Source organism: Mustela nivalis, assembly GCF_964662115.1.
Source record: "Mustela nivalis genome assembly, chromosome: X".
Classification (NCBI taxonomy): Eukaryota; Metazoa; Chordata; class Mammalia; order Carnivora; family Mustelidae; genus Mustela; species Mustela nivalis.
Window position 1 is genome coordinate 122629529 of NC_139040.1, and position 21339 is coordinate 122650867.

Here is a 21339-nt window from a genome sequence, read left to right on the forward strand (position 1 = left end):
CTCCTTTCCCATTCAAGTCTTTAAATTAATTAAATTAGTATTTACAACAGCTGTGCAGGTAACCCATTCACACGAACCCATGTGTGTATATTTAACAACAAAACCCTTTCTATAGCTAATGCCATAGAGTGCTCTACTTGGAAATAATGCTTGTCTTTATGAAACATATTGCGAGGGCTGCTCTTTGCCAGACTTTGCAGGGGGTGGGGAAATGGGATGGGGAACCAATTAGGACAACTCCTAAGGCAGACTCAGATTAATCTTCCTATGTATATATTTAAGCATTGCTATATTAAGTTTATATTGAAAACTGTGCTAAGTATACAGAAGTGAGTCAGTCCTTGCCTTGGCTTCCCCAGACCCATATACATTTTACTGGAGGAAATGAACAATAAGTAAACAAATGAACACAATAATTACCGGTTATGGTAAGAGCTGTAAAGGGGACAAAACAAACAAGACAGGGAGGCTATTCAGTAATCAGCAAAGGCCTCTGAGATACATTTAAACCAAGATGGAAAAGAAAAAAAGGACCTAGCCATGAACACTATCTGGGCAAGAGCCTCCCAAACAAAGAGAAGTGGAAAGGTCCCAAGATAAAAACAGATTCAGTCTGTTTGAAGAACATAAAAGAAGCAGTGTGGCTGGTCATGTTTTTCAAACCCTGGGTCATATAGGATGTGATGTCAATTTTGTGGGTCACTGCAACAGGGGTCATGGGTTTTCTGAATAAATATTCTTTAAGGAACTTTTGTTCCAGTTATGTGTGCATGTGTAAGTATGTGAGGGATTGCTATGTGTTGTAATGTGTGATATGTTTCTTACTGTGGGCAGTGGTGAAATCTGTACTAAGCGAAGAGAGTGGTTACAAATTAGGATGTAAGGGCGGGCATGAGCTTCAGCATATATGGCCCTGCACTGTAGGCCACCATAAAGAATTGAGATTTTTGGGCGCCTGGGTGGCTTACTGGGTTAAGCCTCTGCCTTCGACTCAGCTCAAGATCTCAGAGTCCTGCGATCGAGTCCCGCATCGGGCTCTCTGCTAGGCAGGGAGCCTGCTTCCTCCACTCTCTCTCTCTCTCTGCCTGCCTCTCTGCCTACTTGTGATCTCTGTCAAATAAATAAATAAAATCCTTAAAAAAATTTTTAAGAATTGAGATTTTTATTCTAAACACAGTGGGAATGTATTGAAGAGTTTTAAGTTGGGGAGTGACATGATCTAAGGCAACATGATGGTGTTGCCAAAAGATTTTCCCTACAGCAAAATTCAGAAAACTAGCCCAAGTCCTAGCCATTAACACCAAGGATTCAGAGTGAATCACTTAATCTCTATAGATCTTACTTTCTTCATTTTAAAGAGGAGAAGGCTGGACCAAGATAACTTTTAAGATCTTATCTATTGCTAAACTTGCATAACTACACACACACGTATACATATATCCTGCTTCCTCCATTGGGCATGAGTACCTGACTAATGGGAAGACACTAGCCCATTAGGTCAGGTTCTGGGTTCTTAAAATACTATAAACCATGTAAGTATAAGAACATTTCTATAGAAAGCAATCTTAGAATTACCTTTTTACTGGAACCACCTATATTATTTAAATGAGATCTCTGGGCTAAACGTGAATCAAGTGCTTTTGCAACTCTCTGGTGCAAAGTTTGGGATGGGAAGAAAACTGACAGGATGAACAGATTTACTGACCAGGTTACTTGGAACACATTTCCTTACTTGTTCTAGGTCATCATTGACATTTAATCTAGGGCAGTTTAAAGTTGCAGAGAATCTCTACAGGGCACTGAATTTAAGATGCAGAAGCTTAAACCCTTCCACAGCAACCAAATCAACTTGGGACAAAATATTCATTGAGAGCCTACAATACGTTAACCCCATAATAGAAAGTTTGATCTGTGTTTTTTCAGTTACTCCTCTTAACCTAATTATTCATATTTCACAGATAAGGAAACAGGGCTTAGAAAAGACAACTAAGCTATTAAGTGGCAGGGCCAGGATTCAATATTTCATATTTATGATAAAATCATCCTGCAGGTTTTAAAAAATTACTGTACAAGGATTAAATCATCAGTTTCAAGTATGTGGGACATCTGTTCAACCATATGAACACATAATGTTCAACCAATAAATCAATTCTGGACTCACAGGTACTTTGTCTAGGTACAGTGTGGGATGAAAGAGAACTTGTTCCAACCCTGGAAAAGCCTACTCCGTGGGTAGCATACTGGGTTGTATGAAGAGGAATTATGTAAAATATCCAAGGAATTTGTATCCCCAATTAAGTACACGTGAATAGCATTATGGCGGTTTCCAGATTCTTTTTCTCTATTGTTGCTGGTGAAAGGTCAGCAGAAAACCGTGCACTGGGCAGTGTCACCTGTACCATGGGCCTTGAAAGTCTCCTTCAAGTTCCATGAACTCGAGATGCTAGAAACTGACCAATTTCCAGCTTACATTAACCCTTTAGGAAGCAACGGGCGTATCACCTGACCAGTTGGGAGCAGTGTGCATGGCGTGTTATGGTAAAGAAAACCTTGGAAACGTGCAGGGCATCATTACAGTGAGGGTCGAAATGGTCCCTAAAGCCTCCCAAAGACACCTGCAAACACCTTTGGAAATTGGAAAGTTGGGGACGCTCATGCACACCTGCCTCAACAGCGAGAACGCGGTACCCACCTGTCACGTATTCGGCTTCGAATCTCCGTCGGGTCTCAGAAATGAGCTTGGCTTTATTCTGGGCGTGATACTGAAAGGGAGACACGAAGGGACGCTTAGACACCACGCGCACCACCCCGCTTCCCTTCAGCCCAGCCCAACCTACCTACACCTGGGCGCAGAGCCCCCGGGCTTCAGAGGAAGCTTCCGGGTCTGCCGGGAGGGCCGGCAGCGGCGTGGGTGCCTCCTTACCTCGGTCATGGTCGCGGTCGTGGACGTGATTTCGATCGCCGTGTCCACTTCTCCACCTGTCCGAATATCTCATCACTGGCCAGGCGGGCCGGGAGGTAAAGAGAGAAGGGCGGGAGGTGGGGACGGTCGCGTGACACCGGGAGGCGGGCGGAAGCGTCGCTGCGTTGTCCAATCCACTGTGGCCGCCTGGGTCTGGAGGCGGAACCAGGCCCCAGCCGGGCTTTCCATTAGCTTCTCCTTTGGGCTCCGCTCCCCCGACGTCCCCTGCACTGCGGGGCCGCCTCCGCCTACCGCCGGATCACGGGAGCTTCCCGCGCGGAGCTCCGCCCTAACAAGCCCCGCCTGCCCTTCGCTTTCACAACACTCCCTGGAGGCCCCGCCCCCTTAGCCTCCCTTGGCAACCGTCTCCGGGAAGGTTCGGCAGGCTCCGCCTCCTCCGCTTTCGACGCAGCCTCCAGCCGGGATCTCCCAGGATGCAGCGCGCGGGCGGGAGGTTTGGAGCGGAGGGACCCCGCGCCCGCGTAGGGAGTCGGGAAAGTGGCGGCTCTGGGACGCAGGGCCTCGCGCAGTGAGGTAGGGCTGGCCAGTCGTCCCTTACCCCTACCTGGCCTTCGCGGGGCTGGGCGGCAGAGCTGGGTTGGTTCCCGTCTTTGTGGATTAAGGGGATGGAAACGAGTGTGCCGCGGCCTATGTGCATCATGTCCTTGCTGTATAGGATTATTTCGCTTGAAGCTTTCTTCACCCTCGCCGCATCTTTCCCACTTGGAGTGTGAGAAACTTAACAAGGATCATGTTTTTGAAATCCTTAAACTAAAGCAGTTATATAAACTTAAAAGGTGCAAAGCATCTTAAAAGTTTATGAACTGGGGTAGTTCTCAACTTGGGGCAATTTTGTCTCGCAGGGGACATTTAGCAGTGTCTGGAGATGTTTTTGGTTGGCACAACCCGGATGGGGCCTGATACTGGCAACTAGTAGGTATCGCTAAATAGCCTGCAACGCACAGGGGGGCCCCTCTGACAGTTATCCAGTGCAATGACATTAAGTGCCAAACTTCAGAAAGATTTAGGTTTATAAGGCACTGGAACAATTCTGTAGTTGTTGGCTAAAGTAGTGAAAGGAAGTCGTTTTGCATTCAAACGATTCAATACAGGGCTTAAAAAAAAAAAGGAAGATAATAAAAACTACAGAGAAATTGCAGGAAGAAAAGTCCCCATATTTTCACCATCTACAGTCAACCGTGTTTGACACTTTAGCATCTTTGACCGAGACTTTTTTTAATATGCGACAGATTTTTATGGGGGGAAATGGACATATTGTTTAAAAATAATTGAATACATTGTTAAAAAACAACATTGCAGCTCTAGCTGAAGTCTCCTTCTGGCTCCACTCCCCTACCTGATATCTCTCCCCTTCTCCAGAATAAATAGTCATTGGAATTTAGCATGAATCTTTACAGAATCTTTGCTCTTTAAGTTTTGGACAGGGCTGCCTGGGTTTGAATCCTGGCTCTGTCACTTTCTATTTTTAGGCCTTTGAGAAGATTCTTAAACTCCATGCCTCAATTTCCCCATCTGTAGAATGGGATAACAGTGCCTATAGCATAAGAATGTAGTGAGAAATAAATGAGTCCAAAGTGCTTAGAATGGTACCTGGCAGAGAAGCACTCAGGGAATGTAGCCTTTGTAGGTAAACAGAAAATACATAATGTCGTTTTATGTGTTTTGATTTAGATACATAATGTACCACAGAATACATTTTTCTGCAACTCAGGTTTTTTTTTTTTTCATTTGATTTTTGAAATTAAGCCATGGTGGTATATACATAGATCTGATTCATTTTTTTAAAGATTTATATTTATTTATTTGACAGAGATCACCAGTAGGCAGAGAGGCAGGCAGAGAGAGAGGGGGAAACAGGCTCCCTCCCGAGCGAAGAGCCTGATGTGGGGCTCGATCCCAGGACCCTGAGATCATGACCTGAGCCGAAGGCAGAGGCTTAACCCACTGAGCCACCCAGGTGCCCCAATCTGATTCATTTTTAACTGTAGTACGATATTCCATTTGTATTTGTTCATTCCTCTATTGATGGTCATTGAAGTTTCTTTTTTGCTGTTACAAACAATAGCACAATGAATATTCTAGAGCAATGTCTTTGTACATTAGTATGTAAGATTGTTTCTCTGGGTTCATATCTAGAAATGAAATTGCTGGATATATGTATTTCAGGTGACTTGCCAAGTTGCCTTCCAAAGGCACATCTTTTAATTAAGAACTCATAATTATCTCCTAATTGATGGGCTCTGCCTCCCTTCTCACCTTACCCCCATCTTTAATACTGTCACCAGGATCTTTGTCATTCAGAAGTACAGTCCTGTGATTTCTGTCTTTGAAATCTTTCAGTGATGTATCACTGTTCAGATAAAGTGAGAAGTCCTTAGGTTGACACAGAAAACCTTTAACGTAGTCTTTCCTAATTCTCTTAGTGCCTCACCGTTCCCCTGTGTTCACCTACTCAGATAACCTAAGCGTTGTTGGAAAAGGGAAAATGGAGCTTGATTATGGGTAGATTCCAACAAATGATTTCCAGTTATATAGGTAGAAAAACGTTTTTAACAGCAGACCTACTCTGTAGCCAAGTTAATTTACTTAGGTAAATAAGGTCCTAAAGGTTGTGAAAAGTCCATCTATCCGTATTATGCTTATAAAATGTTTAGTATTCTTGGGTTTTCTTTTGAGGTTTTGAGGTCTTAGGTTTTTTTGAAATTTTTATTTGAGTATCTTAATTCTACCTTTTTTTCCAAAGATACTTTCTATTGCCATGCTTGATACAGTTTCTTAGAGACATTTTTAGATTTTATCTGCTGGTAGGGAAGAGTGGATTAGAGTGATAATCTATTGCCAATCTACTGTATTTCTCTCAGCATGTATTATTTTCCCAGTATACTCATCTATTGTCTTTTTATGTACAAAATATATACAATCACCTATGATGTATGGTAATACAGAACAGGAAAAACTCAATTTAATTATGTAGTATTTTATAAATAATCTTCCAACCCCTTCCCCACCCCATTAGCTACAATAGGAGGTAAAACTTAACCGGTTTGAGTTACCTGTTTGTGTGTTTGTTTTCTGTCGTAAAGGTGTAAGCCACTGTTGTAAGGATAAGTAAAAAGTCAGATGACCAACAGGCTGGAATAGTAAGTCTGGTGCCCTGATAATCAGGGTTTGATTAATCAGGGCTTGTTTATGGTGGTCTTAGAACCTCTAAATTGACCTTAGTCTCATTTGTTTCCATACTGTTTTTATCTAAAAAAATAACATCAGCATTTATTCCATATGCTTAAAGGTTTTTTTAATGAACATATGCTACGAACTCTTACTCTTAAAACAGATGTTGCATCAGTATAAAATAAAATGTACACAGGTATGCAAATTCAGTAAGCCTTGAGATTATAGAAAGTTTGAGGAAAAAAATTTTTCTTAGTAGGTAAATATATTAATGACTTCTAATTTTTAACTCTGAAGGTGATCAATTTTAAATAACTTATATTTAAAATGTGCATGGTTTTGCACTAGTATTTAAAAATAAAGACCTTTCAGGGCACCTGGGTGGCTCAGTGGGTTAAGCTTCTGCCTTCGGCTCGGGTCATGGTCTCAGGGTCCTGGGATCGAGCCCCGCATCGGGCTCTCTGCTCAGCAGGGAGCCTGCTTCCCTTCCTCTCTCTATCTCTGCCTGCCTCTCTGCCTACTTGTGATCTCTGTCTGTCAAATAAATAAATAAAATTTTAAAAACAATAATAAAGACCTTTCATAAAACAGTCGTTTAAATCTATTTGAACCTAAATCCATGAGAATAAGTTTGCATTTTGCCTAGAGCTCATGCTGCAAGTATGTTGGGTTAGGATTATAACAGGGCTTTGAATGCCATGATAAACTTTATAACAATGGGTTGCAGTCTTTTGTCTCTGTGTCATTCGTATGTTCAGTTCACAGTGTTTAGCATCTAATCTTTCCAGGAAGTAATTCACATATATATCTGTTGAGAAGGGGGAGAGGGTCCATGCAAGGTTTTTGAGGAAGGGGACAGTTTCCAGATCAAGTTTGTGTTTTAGAACAGTAAGTGAGGTCGCATAAATGAATTGCTAAGTTGGAGGGGAGAGCCTAGAGAAAGGAAGATCAATTTAAGAAGCTTTTACATCAGCCTAAGTGAGAGTTGAAAGCCTGAAGTACTGTAGTGGTAGTTGGAACAGAGTGAAGATAGTAGTTTCTAAGTTATTTGCTGGTAGCATTGAAAGAAGAGAGTGTTAGAGGTCTGATTTTGTTAAGTCATAACTTTATCAAGGTGCAACAGTACATACTCTAGAGTTTAGTAAAGGGGGATATTGTGCTGACCTTTTAGCAATCAGATTCTCCTGTCATATTCAGATACTGGAGAACCAGAGCATTGCGTTGATTAAACATTAGTTGTGACATTTAATAGTAAAATAACAAATGTTATTATGTTTGATGGGGGTCACTGAGTTCCCCAAGTCTGTTCTTGTTTTGCAGAATTCTTTTTTCTTTCTTTTGTTCAGCTTGATTAATATCCATTACTCTGCCTTCTACTCTGCCCACTAACTCTTTCCTCTGCTTCTTCCAGCCTGCTGTTTATTTTGTCAGGTGTGTTTCTCATCTCGGGTTTATTGAGCCCTTTATCTCTGTAATGTTATTCTTTCTCTCTATTAAGGGTGTCACACATTTCTCCCAAAATCCTTTTCTGTATAGAGGTTACTTTTGGTTGTTTTTAGTACTTAAGAAATATGAAAATCTTTTCATGCAAATAGGTAGTAAAAGACACGTTCTTATACACTTACCTCAGATTATATAATTTTATTTAAGATTTTTCTTTATTTATTAGAGAGAGAAAGCACGGGCAGGGGGAGGGGCACAGATAGAAGCAGGATCCCTGCTGAACAGGGAGCCCCATGTGGTGCTCAATCCAGGACCCTGGGATCATGACCTGGGCCGAAGACAAACTCTCAATTGACTGAGCCTCCCAGATGCCCCAGATTATATCATTTTAATGCTAAAAGAACCATGTATCATTTAAAGCTGAAAAAGGAAATTTCTTTTAAAAATCTGAGAGACCTGACATATCTTTGGGAAATTTTAAATAAATTATTATTCATACATTTTGTTGTAATACAATATTACCTTTAAACTAAAAGATAGTTTCATAAGTAAAAGCCACACCTTTGATTTACCTACTTATCTTCTTTACTCCTTAAGCTGAAACTACTTTATGATACCTGTTGTCCCAGATCTTTGCATTAATTGCCTAACAACAAACCAGTAAGCCAGTGACTTCTGCTAGTTTGTATTATACAGTTTCTCCAGTTGCTTCAAGTAATAGGTTTCGTGAAGTTCTCAAAAACAGTATCATCAACTTAAACAAATTACCATAGAGAAATGTATTTATCTGTTACTGTATAACAAATAATTCCCAAATTTAGCAGCTTAAAACAACAAACATATCTCAAAATTACCGAGGATCAAGAATTTGGGAGCAGCTTAGCTTGGTTCTTCTGATTCAGGAGCTCTCCAGGGGCTGAATCATCTGCAGGCTTGACTGGAGATCGAAGATCTGATCCCAAGAAGTCTCCCTCACATGGCTGTTGTTAAAAGGCCCCAGTCTCTTGCTGACCATTGGCAGGAAGCTATAGTTCCTTGCTGTGTACACATCTCCATGGGCCTGCCTGAGTGTCTTAATAATACGGCAGGTGGCTTCCCTTCTTGCAGGTGATTCAAGGATCAAGTCAACAAGGAAGCCACAATGTTCTATGACCCAGTCTTGGAAGTCTCACGTTGTCCCTTCTGCCATATTCTGTTGGCTAGAAGTGAATCATAATGACCAGCCCTCATTCAAGGAGAGAAGAATTAATTGATGGAAGGAATTTCAAAGAATTTGTGAACATCGTTTAAAACTACAACAAATGGGGGCATCTGGGTGGCTCAGTCGTTAAGCGTCTGCTCAGGTCATGGTCCCACGTCCTGGGATCGAGCCCCACATCAGTCTCCCTGCCCAGCAGAAAGCCTGCTTGTCCCTCTCTCACTCCCCCTGCTCGTGTTCCCTCTCTCGCTGTCAAATAAATAAAAAATCTTAATTAAAAAAATGCAACAAATGATGTATTTGGAAATTAGACAATAAGCCACAGAATCTCCAGTTTGAAAGTAGATGCTGACTAATCAAGTCTGCATTTTAATAGAATTGCCTCTAAATTAAAGTCATTTCTACAAAACGCTACATTAAGTTAAATTTGTAGATGGTTCAGTGGTAACTTTTTTCTAATTGGACTCTTGGTAGATTTTTATAATAAAAGAACAAAACCTAAGCCTTTGCAGTTTGTTTCTCATTCAGCAGAGGAAAACATTACTTAATTACAAATGATGTAGTTTTCTGAAATAGTTGAATTTTCTGGTGTAAATGATCCACAAGTGGGAGAAAAGAAGGAATATGAGTTAGAGTTATCTATAGTGGAGAGGGACCTTTCAGCATTCACAAACTTAAGTATGCAACTGTACTGACGTTTCAAAGGCTGGGTACTGTATAAACCAGAGCTGGTCATGGTGATGATAAGGACAACTGTAGCAGCTAAGCTTTATCAAGCACTATATATATATACATATATATACACATATATACATATATGTATATATATGTGTGTGTGTGTGTGTGTGTGTGTGTGTGTGTGAGGTTCTATTTTAAGTGAGTTAGTTAATTTCAATACCTTGTGGGGGTAGTACTTCACCCCATTATAGGTGGATATGAGGCATAGAGGGACTAAGTAACTTGGCCAAAGTCATACCTCTAGTAAGAGGAATAATGACTTAATGTCCCAAAGCTGCACTGTTTTTGTGGAGTATGATTTAATATTTATTTCTATTACTCCTATGGAGATTTTTTTAAAACTAGAGCATAGAATCCTTTGTTTTTCTTTCATTTACTTTGGCCACAGAGTCTGTATGAGCTCCTGTTTCAGGAAAGCAGGACCCCAAGTGCCTGGGCTGTGGTAGCAGTCAATCTGAGCTGTTGACTACTCAGTTGTCATTGTTGAGGGTGTAAGGGTGAGAGAAAAAAAAAGCCAGGTTTGAGTCAACAGGGTAAAAAATGGCAGAGGGGTGAGGTTGGAAGAAAATGGGAAAACTAGATTAGGTTGCTAGGTTTGAAAGAGAGACAGAAATGGAACCCTTAAGAAATTCCCTAAACCAGAAAAACGTCTTCAGGCACTTTCAGCAGACCACCCACAACTTTTAATAGATGCTGTTAACACATTCAGTTACCTTTTGTGATGTGGCTATTTGCATTGTTTGTAAACTCTGTTTTTTAACTGTACAAAGATGATATTTAGGATGTAGTTTTTTTGATAAGTATAACATTATTAAGATAGCATAAAAAGCTTTAAAATGTTCATAAAACTTAATAGTTCTCTAGCAGAAGTGTGTTTTCAACTGCCTTCTTGATGGTAGTTTTTCTCATTACATTTTTAGGTTTAAAAGCATCAACTGGAATCCATTTGCATTCGAAAATTGGACCAACACAAAGACTTGATATTGTGGAATGTCTAGCAAACAAGCCGTGTCATCTAAGGAACAAGAAATGCTTTTGTGTTATAATGGGGAAGTCCTTATTTTTCAGCTGTCTGAGGGACATTTTGCAGGTAAAGGGCCTGCAAAAACACCTGTATTACATGTCAGGAGAATGGTGTTTGACAGAAGAACAAGAGCATTTGTTCAGAAGTCCACTGGATCCTTTATGTTAAAGGAAGAAAACTCTGATTTAAAAATTATGTGTTGCAACTGTGTGTCCGATTTCAGAACTGGAATTAATCTCCCTTATATCATGATACAATGCAATAAAAACAATAACATCTTCACATATTTTCTTCTATTTCTTCACAGTACCAATAAATTTGAAAAGCGTTTGAGCTTTAGACTAAGCCATGAGTTGAAGGATGGTGTAAGGGTCCTTAATGGTCCATTAGTTTTATGGAGACATGTCAAAACATTCTACTCTATCTCTTCCCAAACAGGCAAAGTTATTACTGTGTCTCTTAATTTTTCCTCTGTTGAGTGGGCAGGGGAGATTGAAAATCTAGGTATGGTTTTATTAGGACCGAAGACATGTTTTTTATCTGAAGAAGGATCCACTCAAAAGCTTTCAAAATCAGATTATGCAATTTGGAATACCAAATTTTGTGTATACTCCCTTGAAAATGAAGAAGTAGTAAGTGATGCATACATTATCCCTCCTGCTTATACCAGTGTAATAACTTATGTGCATGTCTGTGCAACTGAGATTGTCAACAATCAGTTAAGAATGTCTCTGATTGCCCTTACTCGAAAGAATCAGCTGATTTTATTTCAAAATGGGACTCCTAAAAGCGTGTGCCAGCTTCCATTTGGAGATCCTTGTGCAGTTCAACTTATGGATTCAGGCAGAGGAGACTTTTTCATCGTATCCTTTAGGTCTGGTGATGCTTGTGCCGTTTGGAAAAAGAACTTTCAGGTAGAGTACTTATTCTTAAAATCATTCCATTGGTGTAGCCTTAGACCTTTTACACATTTATATGTTTCAGAGAGTGTATCCTGGAGTCTTTTTAAAAAATGTTTCTTTTTGGGGGAGAGAGATGGCAAGAGAAAGCACCAGTGGGGTGGGGGTGGGGAAGGGTGAAGCAGACTCCCTGCTGAGCGGGGAGCCCAGTGTGGGGCTCAGTCCCAGGACCCTAGGATCATGACCTGAGCTGAAGGCAGACACTTAAATGACTTGAGTCACCCATGCACCCCTATCCTGGAGTCTTATTATCCAAATCAATTTTTAGTGCTGCACTTAAAATCATATATATTGCATCATTCTTATTTCTTTAAGTTACCTGAATACTACCTGATGAAGGTTTTGCCTTGCCATTTTGAGTCATAAAAACTTTGAGTTGTTTAGAAATATATAAATATATAGCTACCATTATTATATATTTATTTGTTTTAATATAACTATTTCTAATTTGTTTAAAGATTTTATTTGTTTATTTATTTGAGAGAGAGAGCTCACAAGCACGTAGAGTGGCAGGCAGAGGGAGAGGGAGAAGCAGCCTCTCCACTGAGTAGGGAGACTGACTCACTGCTTGAGCCCAGGACCCCGGGATCATGACCTGAGCCGAAGGCAGACACTAAACTGATTGAGCCACCCAGGCACCCCAAGATTTTATTTAGTTAGAGTGTGTGAGTGGAGGGAGGGACAGAGGGCAAGGGAGAGAGAGAATCTCAAGCAGACTTCGTGCTGAGTGTGGAATCCAATGCCAGCCTCTGTCTCATGACCCTGAGATCATGACCAGAGCCAAAATCAAGAGTTGGACTCTTAACCAACCAGGCCATCCATTTTTTAGGTGAATCATTACTTTGTGTGTTTCTGTTTGTGTGTATGAAAGTATCAGGTTGAAATTGTGTTTTATCAGGCTTTGCCTTGTAAATCACCTTTGTGTTTATAGGGGTTATGTAACCATATTTAACCTCTGTGATACATACAGAACTTAAATTCTCAAAAGGAGTGCCTGGGTGGCTTAGTCAGTTAAGCATGCAGCTCTTGATTTAGGCTCAGGTCATGATCTCATTGAGCCCTGGGTTAGGCTCTGCGCTGGGCATAGAGCCTGCTTAAAAGATTCTCTCTCCTCTCCCACTGCTCTTCTCCCTGTGTGCACTTGCTCTCTCTTTCTAAAAGAAATAAGTAAATTTAAATTTTTCAAAGAAAAGTAATTTAAAAGTACCCTATTTGATTTTGAAAGCGATCTTTTTTTTTTTTTTTTAGATTTTGTTTATTTATTGGACAGACAGACATTACATGTAGGCAGAGAGGCAGGCAGAGAGAGGAGGAAGCAGGCTCCCTACTGAGCAGAGAGCCCGATGTGGGGCTCGATCCCAGGACCTGAGCCGAAGGCAGAGGCTTAACCCACTGAGCCACCCAGGCGCCCTGAAAGCGATCTTTTAAAAGCATATTGTACTTTTATTTGAAGGTTATTGGGAAAGTAACATTTTCTGTCTTTCTCTACTCTCTTTTCCTTTCCCAAAATGGTAGCAGGGAAACATCTAGCATGGCCTATAATCCTTATTGGGGTCCGGGTAATGGAAAGAGCTCACTTAACCTGGGTTTAAATCCCAACTGAGCCACTTACTTGTCTTACCTTAAGGAATGTGTTGAATTTTTGTGAACTCCTTTCCTGTCTCTGAGAGCAGAGAATTAAAGAAAATGACATTGTAAAGTGCCTTGCACAGTGCTTGGCACACAGGAGAAGCTCAGTAAGTAGCTATTATGTTATACAAGGGCTAGGACTGTTGTCATTGACTTGGACCTTTGAAGTCCCTTATTCACCCGGATAAGGAAAAACAGTCCCCTTGTGCCTCATTAATTCAGTGTAATATTGTCCTTATACACTGTAAGCGAGTCGCCTGCTTGGACGCTGTAAAGCTCTGCTGCTAACACATTACCCAAAGAGGGATACTGTGCCGCTCTGTAAGTGAGCCTGTATACTGTTGGCTTTCCTGCCTTGAAACTGTGTTCTAGGTTTCTTTCTCTACAGCGCACCATCATCCTTTGCACAAGTTACTTACCTAAGTCCCTACTGACACACCTCTTAAGCTACTTCTTCAGGGATTCTGTATGTCTAAGCTGTTTTCAAATGCCCTGTATCAAAAGCTCTGGAATTACACCCTGATATCCACAAATTAAGTGCTCATAAATTCCTTTGGTAACCTTGCTACTCTGGGAATTTTGCAGCTCTTGCCTTAACCTTGCTGTTAAATTTATATTCACCTACTTAAGAAATATATTAAGGTAAAATATGCAGTTACTTTAAAAACAGAAATAAAGGCTAAGAATCTACAAACTAAGGAGGAGGAGAGATGACCATGTCAGAAAACCTGGGTTAAGGGAAGTGATTTTCTTTGAGGAATTATACTTAGTTTAGTAGTTAGGACAAAAAAACAAATTTAGCAGGTTTTACAACTGATTGAAACATACTGTCAAGGGGAAGTTTTTTTCTAACATTGAGTTCTGAGAGGGATTTACTGTTTGTGGTATTATGTAAGAGGTTTTGAATAATAAAGTGAATACATTATTGAATAATAAAATGGTGTCTCTGATAGCAGTTTTGCTCCCAAATGGGAAAAAACAATAGATACAATCTTACTTTGGGTTGGCTATGGATTCATCCAACCATCCTTTTACTACCTCGTTCTATAAAAGAATTAAGGCAGCTTAAAAGACAGGTAAAGTGCAAACAAACATAAATTAGAATAAATACTAAAAATCAAGGTTAGCATGTTCTCAGATCAGCCTTTCATAAAAGCCCCAGGTATAATGTTTAATAGAACTTGATAGAGAGTGATAGAACTTGAAACAGAGCTGAGTTAGACAAATGCATGATTAACTTTTCTCTTAGGCTTTCTCTCTCGAGTAGAAATTGTCTCTGTAAGTTTTGACCAGAATCTATGTAGTAGGTATTTCGAAACTGAATCGTTGTCAAGTATACCTAAAACAGATATTGGTATGTTGCAGATAGTGGTTTGTATGTTCTAGAGGTGTGCTGTCTAATATGATAGCATCTAGCCACATGTAGTTATTCAACATTTGAAATGTGGCAGGTCTGAATTGGAATGTGCTATAGGTGTCAAATACACACCAGATTTACAGGCTTAGTAAAAAATGATAGGAAAATATCTAATAATTTTATTGATAACATTACATTGAAATGATGCAATTTTTGGATATAGCACATCAAATTAAATATAAAATTTCACCTTTTTTCTTTTCAGTGCTGCTAGAGAATTTTCTTTTATTGGCTACTGGAAAATTTAAATATATATGCCTTGCATTGTCTCTCTCCTATATTCTGGACAGCACTATTCTAGAGCTATAGATTATAAATGTGTGTGTGTGTGCTTACATGAGTACATAGCTCTATCATGTTTGCTTGTCAAGCACATTCTTCTTAAAAAAAATTTATTAGAGTGGGGTGAGGAGTAGAGGGAAAGAAATCTCAGACATACTCCCCACTGAGTGCAGAGCTGATGCCAGGCTCCATCTCATGACCCCGAAATCATGACTTAAGCCAAAATCAATAGTTGGGCGTTCAGCCAACCGAGCCATCCAAGTGCCCCTGTTGAGTACATTTCATACCTCTAATGTCTTCACATAGTTCACTGTGTTCCTGATCCTCATGGTGGGAGTGGGGGTGGGGGTAGGAGGAAGGGAGGAGATGGGTATACAAATAAGCTTTCTCCCTGCATGCATAAAACATCCTGGCTTTGCAAATCAGCCTGATATAGGAAAGATTAGTATTTGGTTATATAGATTGAAGTCTTACTTACAGTCTTGCTCTAATACATGCCACCCGCTATCATCTATCTGTGCTACTGCCAGGATTCTAAGTGGGAGTTTTAGCTTTTCTGTCTAAGGGAGAAGGAGTAGCTAATCCCCATGGTGTTAGTTCTCCAGGGGACCAATGTGGAGGCTTTCAGCTTCATGGACCTTTACGAAGTTGTCTTCTGTTTTAAACTTGGGGTCTCATGTTCTGGTATAAACTGATCAAATCATTCCAATTGACTAGGATGGTTCTAGGTGCCTCACTAATAGGATCCCTCCCATTCTGTGTCCCTAATATCGGCTTTGTTTTCTTCTAACAGAGTTTAGTGTATTAAGAAAAGTTATTCTGCTTCGAGAATTTGTGAGTGTTAACCACTACCTTCTAATTACCTAAAGTTTCCAAAATAGTCATGAGAAGTTTAGAATTTATAAATCATAATAAAATCTTAATATAGAAAGCAGAAATATGACAGACCCTGGACAAACATTGACAGAACATTAAATTTCAGTATCTTGCTGTTTGTAAAACTGTTATAACTCTTTATGTTGTCCGATCCCCCAATATCTTTAGGGGTTTTTTTTAAGATTTTATTTATTTATCAGAGAGAGAGAGAGAGAGAGCACACAGGCAGACAGAATGGCAGGCAGAGGCAGAGGGAGAAGCAGGCTCCCCGCCGAGCAAGGAGCCCTATGTGGGACTCGATCCCAGGACGCTGGGATCATGACCCGAGCCGAAGGCAGCTGCTTAACCAACTGAGCCACCCAGGTGTCCCAATATCTTTAGTTTTTAATGTTTACCATTTTCATTACTGTTTATAAGAGTGAAGAGGACACATTACACCTACATGCACTAAAAGGATTCAGTTTATTTCACGTCTGGTTTTGTTTTTCTTTTCTACTCTCTTTCTTTCAGGTTGCTGCTAAGTGGGAAAAAATTAGATCAGTACTGATAGATGACTTTATAGGAACTGGAAGTGAACAAGTACTGCTACTTTTTCAAGAGTCCTTGAATTCAGATTGCCTGAGTTCATTTACAATAACAGATCTTGGCTACGTGAACTATTCAGTAAGTTCTGTATACTTAATATATATTACTTTAAGAATGATATTTTTTAAAGAACCATTTTAGAAAGTTGAAGCTTTAAAGCTTTTGACCCACTGTGTCAATGTTTATAATTTCATACTTACAGTAAACATTTTGAACTTTAGAAATACATAGATTGAATTTTTAAAATTATATATCGAATCCCCTTTCAGGAAATGTTATACAATTGACTATGCTTTTGATGTAAATTTGGAGTATAGTGATAGTAACATTGTAAATTAACTTATTATTGCTTTGAAAATCACATTTTATACCAATAAACACTGGTACATTGGATTAATTAAAGAGTCAAATGAAATGAACCTGCTTTATTAAAAGAAGTAATAGTTCATAATATCTTAAGATCTTGGACAGAAGGGAAATAATACCCCTGGAGTTTCAGATCTGCATAAAATAATCTGAGTCTGTGTTTTTCCTTAATAAAATGAAGATCATTCTTACTTTCTTTAGTTGTGGGATTTTTTATAAAAATGTAGTAAGCTGGTACTTTTTGAAGCAGTATATAAATGTTAGGTCGGTGGTAATAGTACTAGTAGTTTTTTCTAGTTACAAGAAGTGATGGGGAAAAACTGCCCTTTGGATAAACTTTAATTGTATTTTGTTAATCTTATAAATTTTCAATTTATTTCCAAATTTCATTTTAGTGTTTTTTTTTAATTTCTTAGAACAAAACATTGGATTGCAATGAAGATGAGTCATTTGAAGACAAAGAATGGAATCGTTATATGATGGTTCCACCTCTGGAAAGAGGATTGAAAGTTAGTGTCTATGTTTGCTTTTTGTTTTTGCTTTTTTGGGCTAGTGCTATTCTAAAAGATGCAAAGAACCTTGAAAGAAAGGATCTTACTGTGTAAACAACACAGTGATTGAGAAAAAAATGATAATTCAAAGGATCGTTGCCTTTTTAATACCTCTGTAAAAAGTATTATGACATTACTTATAAATGTATTATCTAAAAATGATACCTTTTTGTAGTAGGATTCTAGATTTCATAATACTCATAAAATATATGAAGCTCACTTTTGAAAATATATTTCTTTCTGGTCTTAACGATCATAGTATTTCTTAAAGGAGCATCAAATATAGTGACTCATAACATGTCCCAAACATGAACAGTTTGCCCTCAAATTTTCCATACAAAGCTCTCTGAAAAAGAGCTTTTGGTTTTTTCAAAGTGTATGAAGGTAATGTATAGTCCCTGTAGAATACTCAGACTGTACAAAGAAATATTTAAAAGAAGCTAATAATTACTTATGAGTCCACTACTGAGATATAACCCATTTTAACAACTTTGACATGTATATTCTTGTAGATTTTTTAATGAACATATGCAAATTTACATAGAAATGTGATTATAAGATCCATGTTCTTTTGTAACCTGCCTTTTTTCATTCATAAAATATTTTTAAAAGGTTTTGTTTATTTATTTGACAGACAGCAGTAAAGGGAACACGAGCAGGGGCAGAGGGAGAAGTAGACTCCCTGCTGAGCAGGGAGCCCGACTCTGGGCCTGATCCCAGGACTCTGGGATCATGACCTCAGCCAAAGGTAGACGCTTAACAACTGAGCCACTCAGGCACCCCTTTCATGAAAATTTTTAAGTATTCTGAAAAGTTCAAAGAATAACACTGTAGTTATCTCTAGTCCTCATGTGGATTTAACTATTTGTACTTTTGAAAAAAATTCTATCTTTCTCATCTGTGCTTTATATGCATATGCATGTGTGTATGTACATTTTTGCAGAACCATTTGAAAATTGCAAATATCATAACTTCACTCCTATGTATTTTAGCAGGGATTGCCTAAAAAATAAGGACATTCATTTATGTAAACACACCATACTATTATTACAGTTAGAAAATTAATAATAATCTCTTACTCTTATTTACTCTTTCCATATTCCGACATCTTTAATTACCACAAAAATGTTTTTTACAGATGCTTTTTTTCAGGATCTAGTCAAAGTTTACACCTGCACTTGATTATTATATGTCTTCTTGGTCTTTTTATCTAGAATAATGCCTTTCCCCACTTTCTTACGATGATACTAATGAGGAGGCCAGGCCAATTGTCCCTTTTTGTGGATTTGTCTGTTTCCTTGTATGTCATTTAACTTTTTCCTCTATCCCAGGCAAACTTTTTTTGTAAAGGGCCAGATAGTAAATATTTGTACTTTGTAGGGTTCTGTAAGAAATTTTTTGCAACTATTTTAATTATGAAAGTGAATTTACTAAATGCTTATTAAACAGAAATATTAATGTGGTCAATAGATAGTAAGATATCATAGTGGGCATAGAACCATAAAGGAAAAGACCAATACATTAAAAACTTTGATTCTCTGGACAAAATAAATCATATAAAAAGACAAGTTGTGTAAATAGAAATTGTAACAAGAGACAAAGGATGAACTTCCGTAATGTAGATATGCGTTCTGAAATAGTATTCTCAAGAATGTAAAGTGGCTCAACCTCAACATTTTATTATTGCTAATTAAAATGTGAATTGGACATATCTTTTTACGCTCGCAGTTTTACTTCTAGAAATCTGTTCTAAGGATATACTTGTACAATGAACAAAGACGATTTTTTTAGGAAATTTTACATAGTATTTAAGGATGACAAAATGCAGTTATTTTAAATATCCATCATTAGGTGTTTGGTAGATCAGTTATAATATACTTGAAGTATGGAATAGCGTGCAGCTGTCAAAAAACAGTAGATCTTTATACTGATTTAGGAATGTTGCCAAAATCATTTATGAAGTATGACTTTCAGAAATTCTACCTCTACTAATGTAGAGGTAATGTAGAGGTAAATTAGGTAATGTGTTACCTAATTTATTTAGACCAAGTCTTCTGATAAAAACCAGTTAAAATTTTAGTTGAAATATGTTTTTAAAATTTCCCCTAAAAGCTTCGAAATGCTGAAAATATAAGAATAAATTATCAGGCCAATCTGTAGAGGCTGGAACCCAGAGAGAACCAGAGAACACTATTAATACTTTTGCCCTGGGAGCATTTGTGTTTAACTGAAAGCAGTAGTACTCTAGACAGCTGGCAGAAACAAACATACAATCCTTTCTCAAAATACACATTTTAAACTAGGCCTCTTATAAATCTCACAAGTAATTTTTCAAAGAAAATGAACCACTCACAGAATAACTAAGCACATAAATAAGACATTGTGAGCAGTTATCCCCAGGAAATAACCAAATAGCCTATCTATGAACGAAAAATACATTGAAATAAAAAAGTCTCATCAGCCGAGTTGTAAGAGTTCACTCAAAGAGATTCAGAGCAAAGAAGCAAATCAAACTGTGTTACAAAAATTACTAGGAGTGCATGTGTTGAGATGAGCACTGGTTGTTACATGCAGCTAATGAATAATTAAATACTATATCAAAAGCTAATGATGTACTATACGATGGCTAACTGAGCATAACAAAAAAATAAAGATAAATTAAAATCCCCAAAAAAGTACTCAGGAAGTAGCACAGACTCATAGAAGTAAAATAAGAAAGGAACACAGAGAGAAGGCAGGAGCATATGGAAGGGGTAAGTGAGAATTTCATGTCCGTTTTGTTTCAAGTATCCATCCACATGTTATCACTAGCTCCCAATTTGCATAAAAATATTTCCAAACATTGGTAGGCCTTTTATTTTATTTTTATTTTATTTTTAAAGATATTTATTTATTTGAGAACAGGTTGGGGGGTGGGTAGAGGGAGAGGGAGAAGCAGAATCCCCACGGAGCAGGGAGCCCGACATGGGACTCAGTCCTAGGACCTGGAGATCATGACTTGAGCTGAAGGCAGATGCTTAACCAACTGCGCCACCAGGCACTCCTGGATGGTCTTTTAGGGATTAACAAGTCTACCCCTCCTCCCCCATTTTACGTATTAGGAAACAAATAACAAGAAAGGTTAAGGGACAGGCAGAGCTAGAACCAGTGTCTGTTTCACTGTTGTTTCCCTTATGGAATTTGTTTTCCAGCAAGTTGGAAGGGAACCAGTTGGAGAGGAAAAGGGGAAACCAGGACCTTAGAGAAATTTGTGCACATGTACAGGAATGTTCACGGCAGCCCTGTTTGTAATAGTCCATGCATGCCTGGACATAATCCAGATGTCCATCAGCAGGAAATGGAAAAGCGAGCTGGTGTGGTCATAATGATATTATGCTACAGAGCAGTGAAAGTCACAGACTACAGCTACTAGTGACAAATGGGATGACTAAAAACCTAGCACATACAGAATGACTTCATTCATAAAAGTTTCCAAAGCAAACCACAAAAACCTAAAAATATTCTTTAGGAGATATAGTAATGGCAAAATTATGAAGACATACTAGAAAGTTACCTTAAAAGGCTAGGGTAAAAGCTCACACCCTGTCCTTGAGCCATTCTCATTGTTGGCAGGGCTGGCGGCACAGCTGTGGGCCAGTCAGGGTCCTATTAGACCCTCTCTGCCCTGGGGCAGGGCATTAGTGTGGGTAGGCAGAAGCCTAGAGTCCCACCAGGTGGGGAGAGGAGTCGACTATTGTGGAGGTATTTGTCACATGAGTTGGAGAAGGTGAAGAATGGGGTACAGAGTGTGATAAGGGTCTAGACCAGGGGTTAACAAACTTTTCCTGTGAGGGGCCAGATAGTAAATATCTCAGGCTTTGCAGCCCACATAGTCTCTGTCACAACTCCCCCACCTAAAATAATGCAAATGAATGAGTGTGGCTGTGTTCCAATAAAACTTTATTCCCACTGAAAAAAATAAAAGGCTAGGGTAGTGTTGCCTCCATCGAAACGAGAAGTCCCTGACTGGTCAGCGCCCATGGGCAGCTGACTACATATGGTTACCTGGGTAACTCCCTGGGTAGTTTGTAAACTCTTTTTTTTTTTTTTTTTTTTTTTTTTTGTATTATGCCTTTTC

The 21339-nt window shown here is 38.9% G+C and overlaps 2 protein-coding genes across 3 annotated transcripts in view; one reads left to right on the top strand and one right to left on the bottom strand.

The window, feature by feature from the left end:
* Positions 1 to 3248, bottom strand: part of MOSPD2 (motile sperm domain containing 2) — a 61976-nt gene extending 58728 nt beyond the window's left edge. The window contains exons 1-2 of the mRNA XM_082717021.1: positions 2924 to 3248; positions 2693 to 2762 (exon numbers count right to left, since the gene is read on the bottom strand). Coding sequence (XP_082573147.1) covers positions 2693 to 2762; positions 2924 to 2932 — 79 coding nt within the window. The 5' untranslated portion in view covers positions 2933 to 3248. The remainder of the gene's footprint in view (positions 1 to 2692; positions 2763 to 2923) is intronic.
* A 107-nt stretch (positions 3249 to 3355) lies between these two features.
* FANCB (FA complementation group B) overlaps positions 3356 to 21339 on the top strand; it is a 366354-nt gene continuing 348370 nt past the window's right edge. For both annotated transcript variants that reach the window (XM_082717012.1, XM_082717011.1), the window contains exons 1-4: positions 3356 to 3496; positions 10454 to 11471; positions 16231 to 16383; positions 17088 to 17180. In XM_082717012.1, coding sequence (XP_082573138.1) covers positions 10524 to 11471; positions 16231 to 16383; positions 17088 to 17180 — 1194 coding nt within the window. In that variant the 5' untranslated portion in view covers positions 3356 to 3496; positions 10454 to 10523. The remainder of the gene's footprint in view (positions 3497 to 10453; positions 11472 to 16230; positions 16384 to 17087; positions 17181 to 21339) is intronic.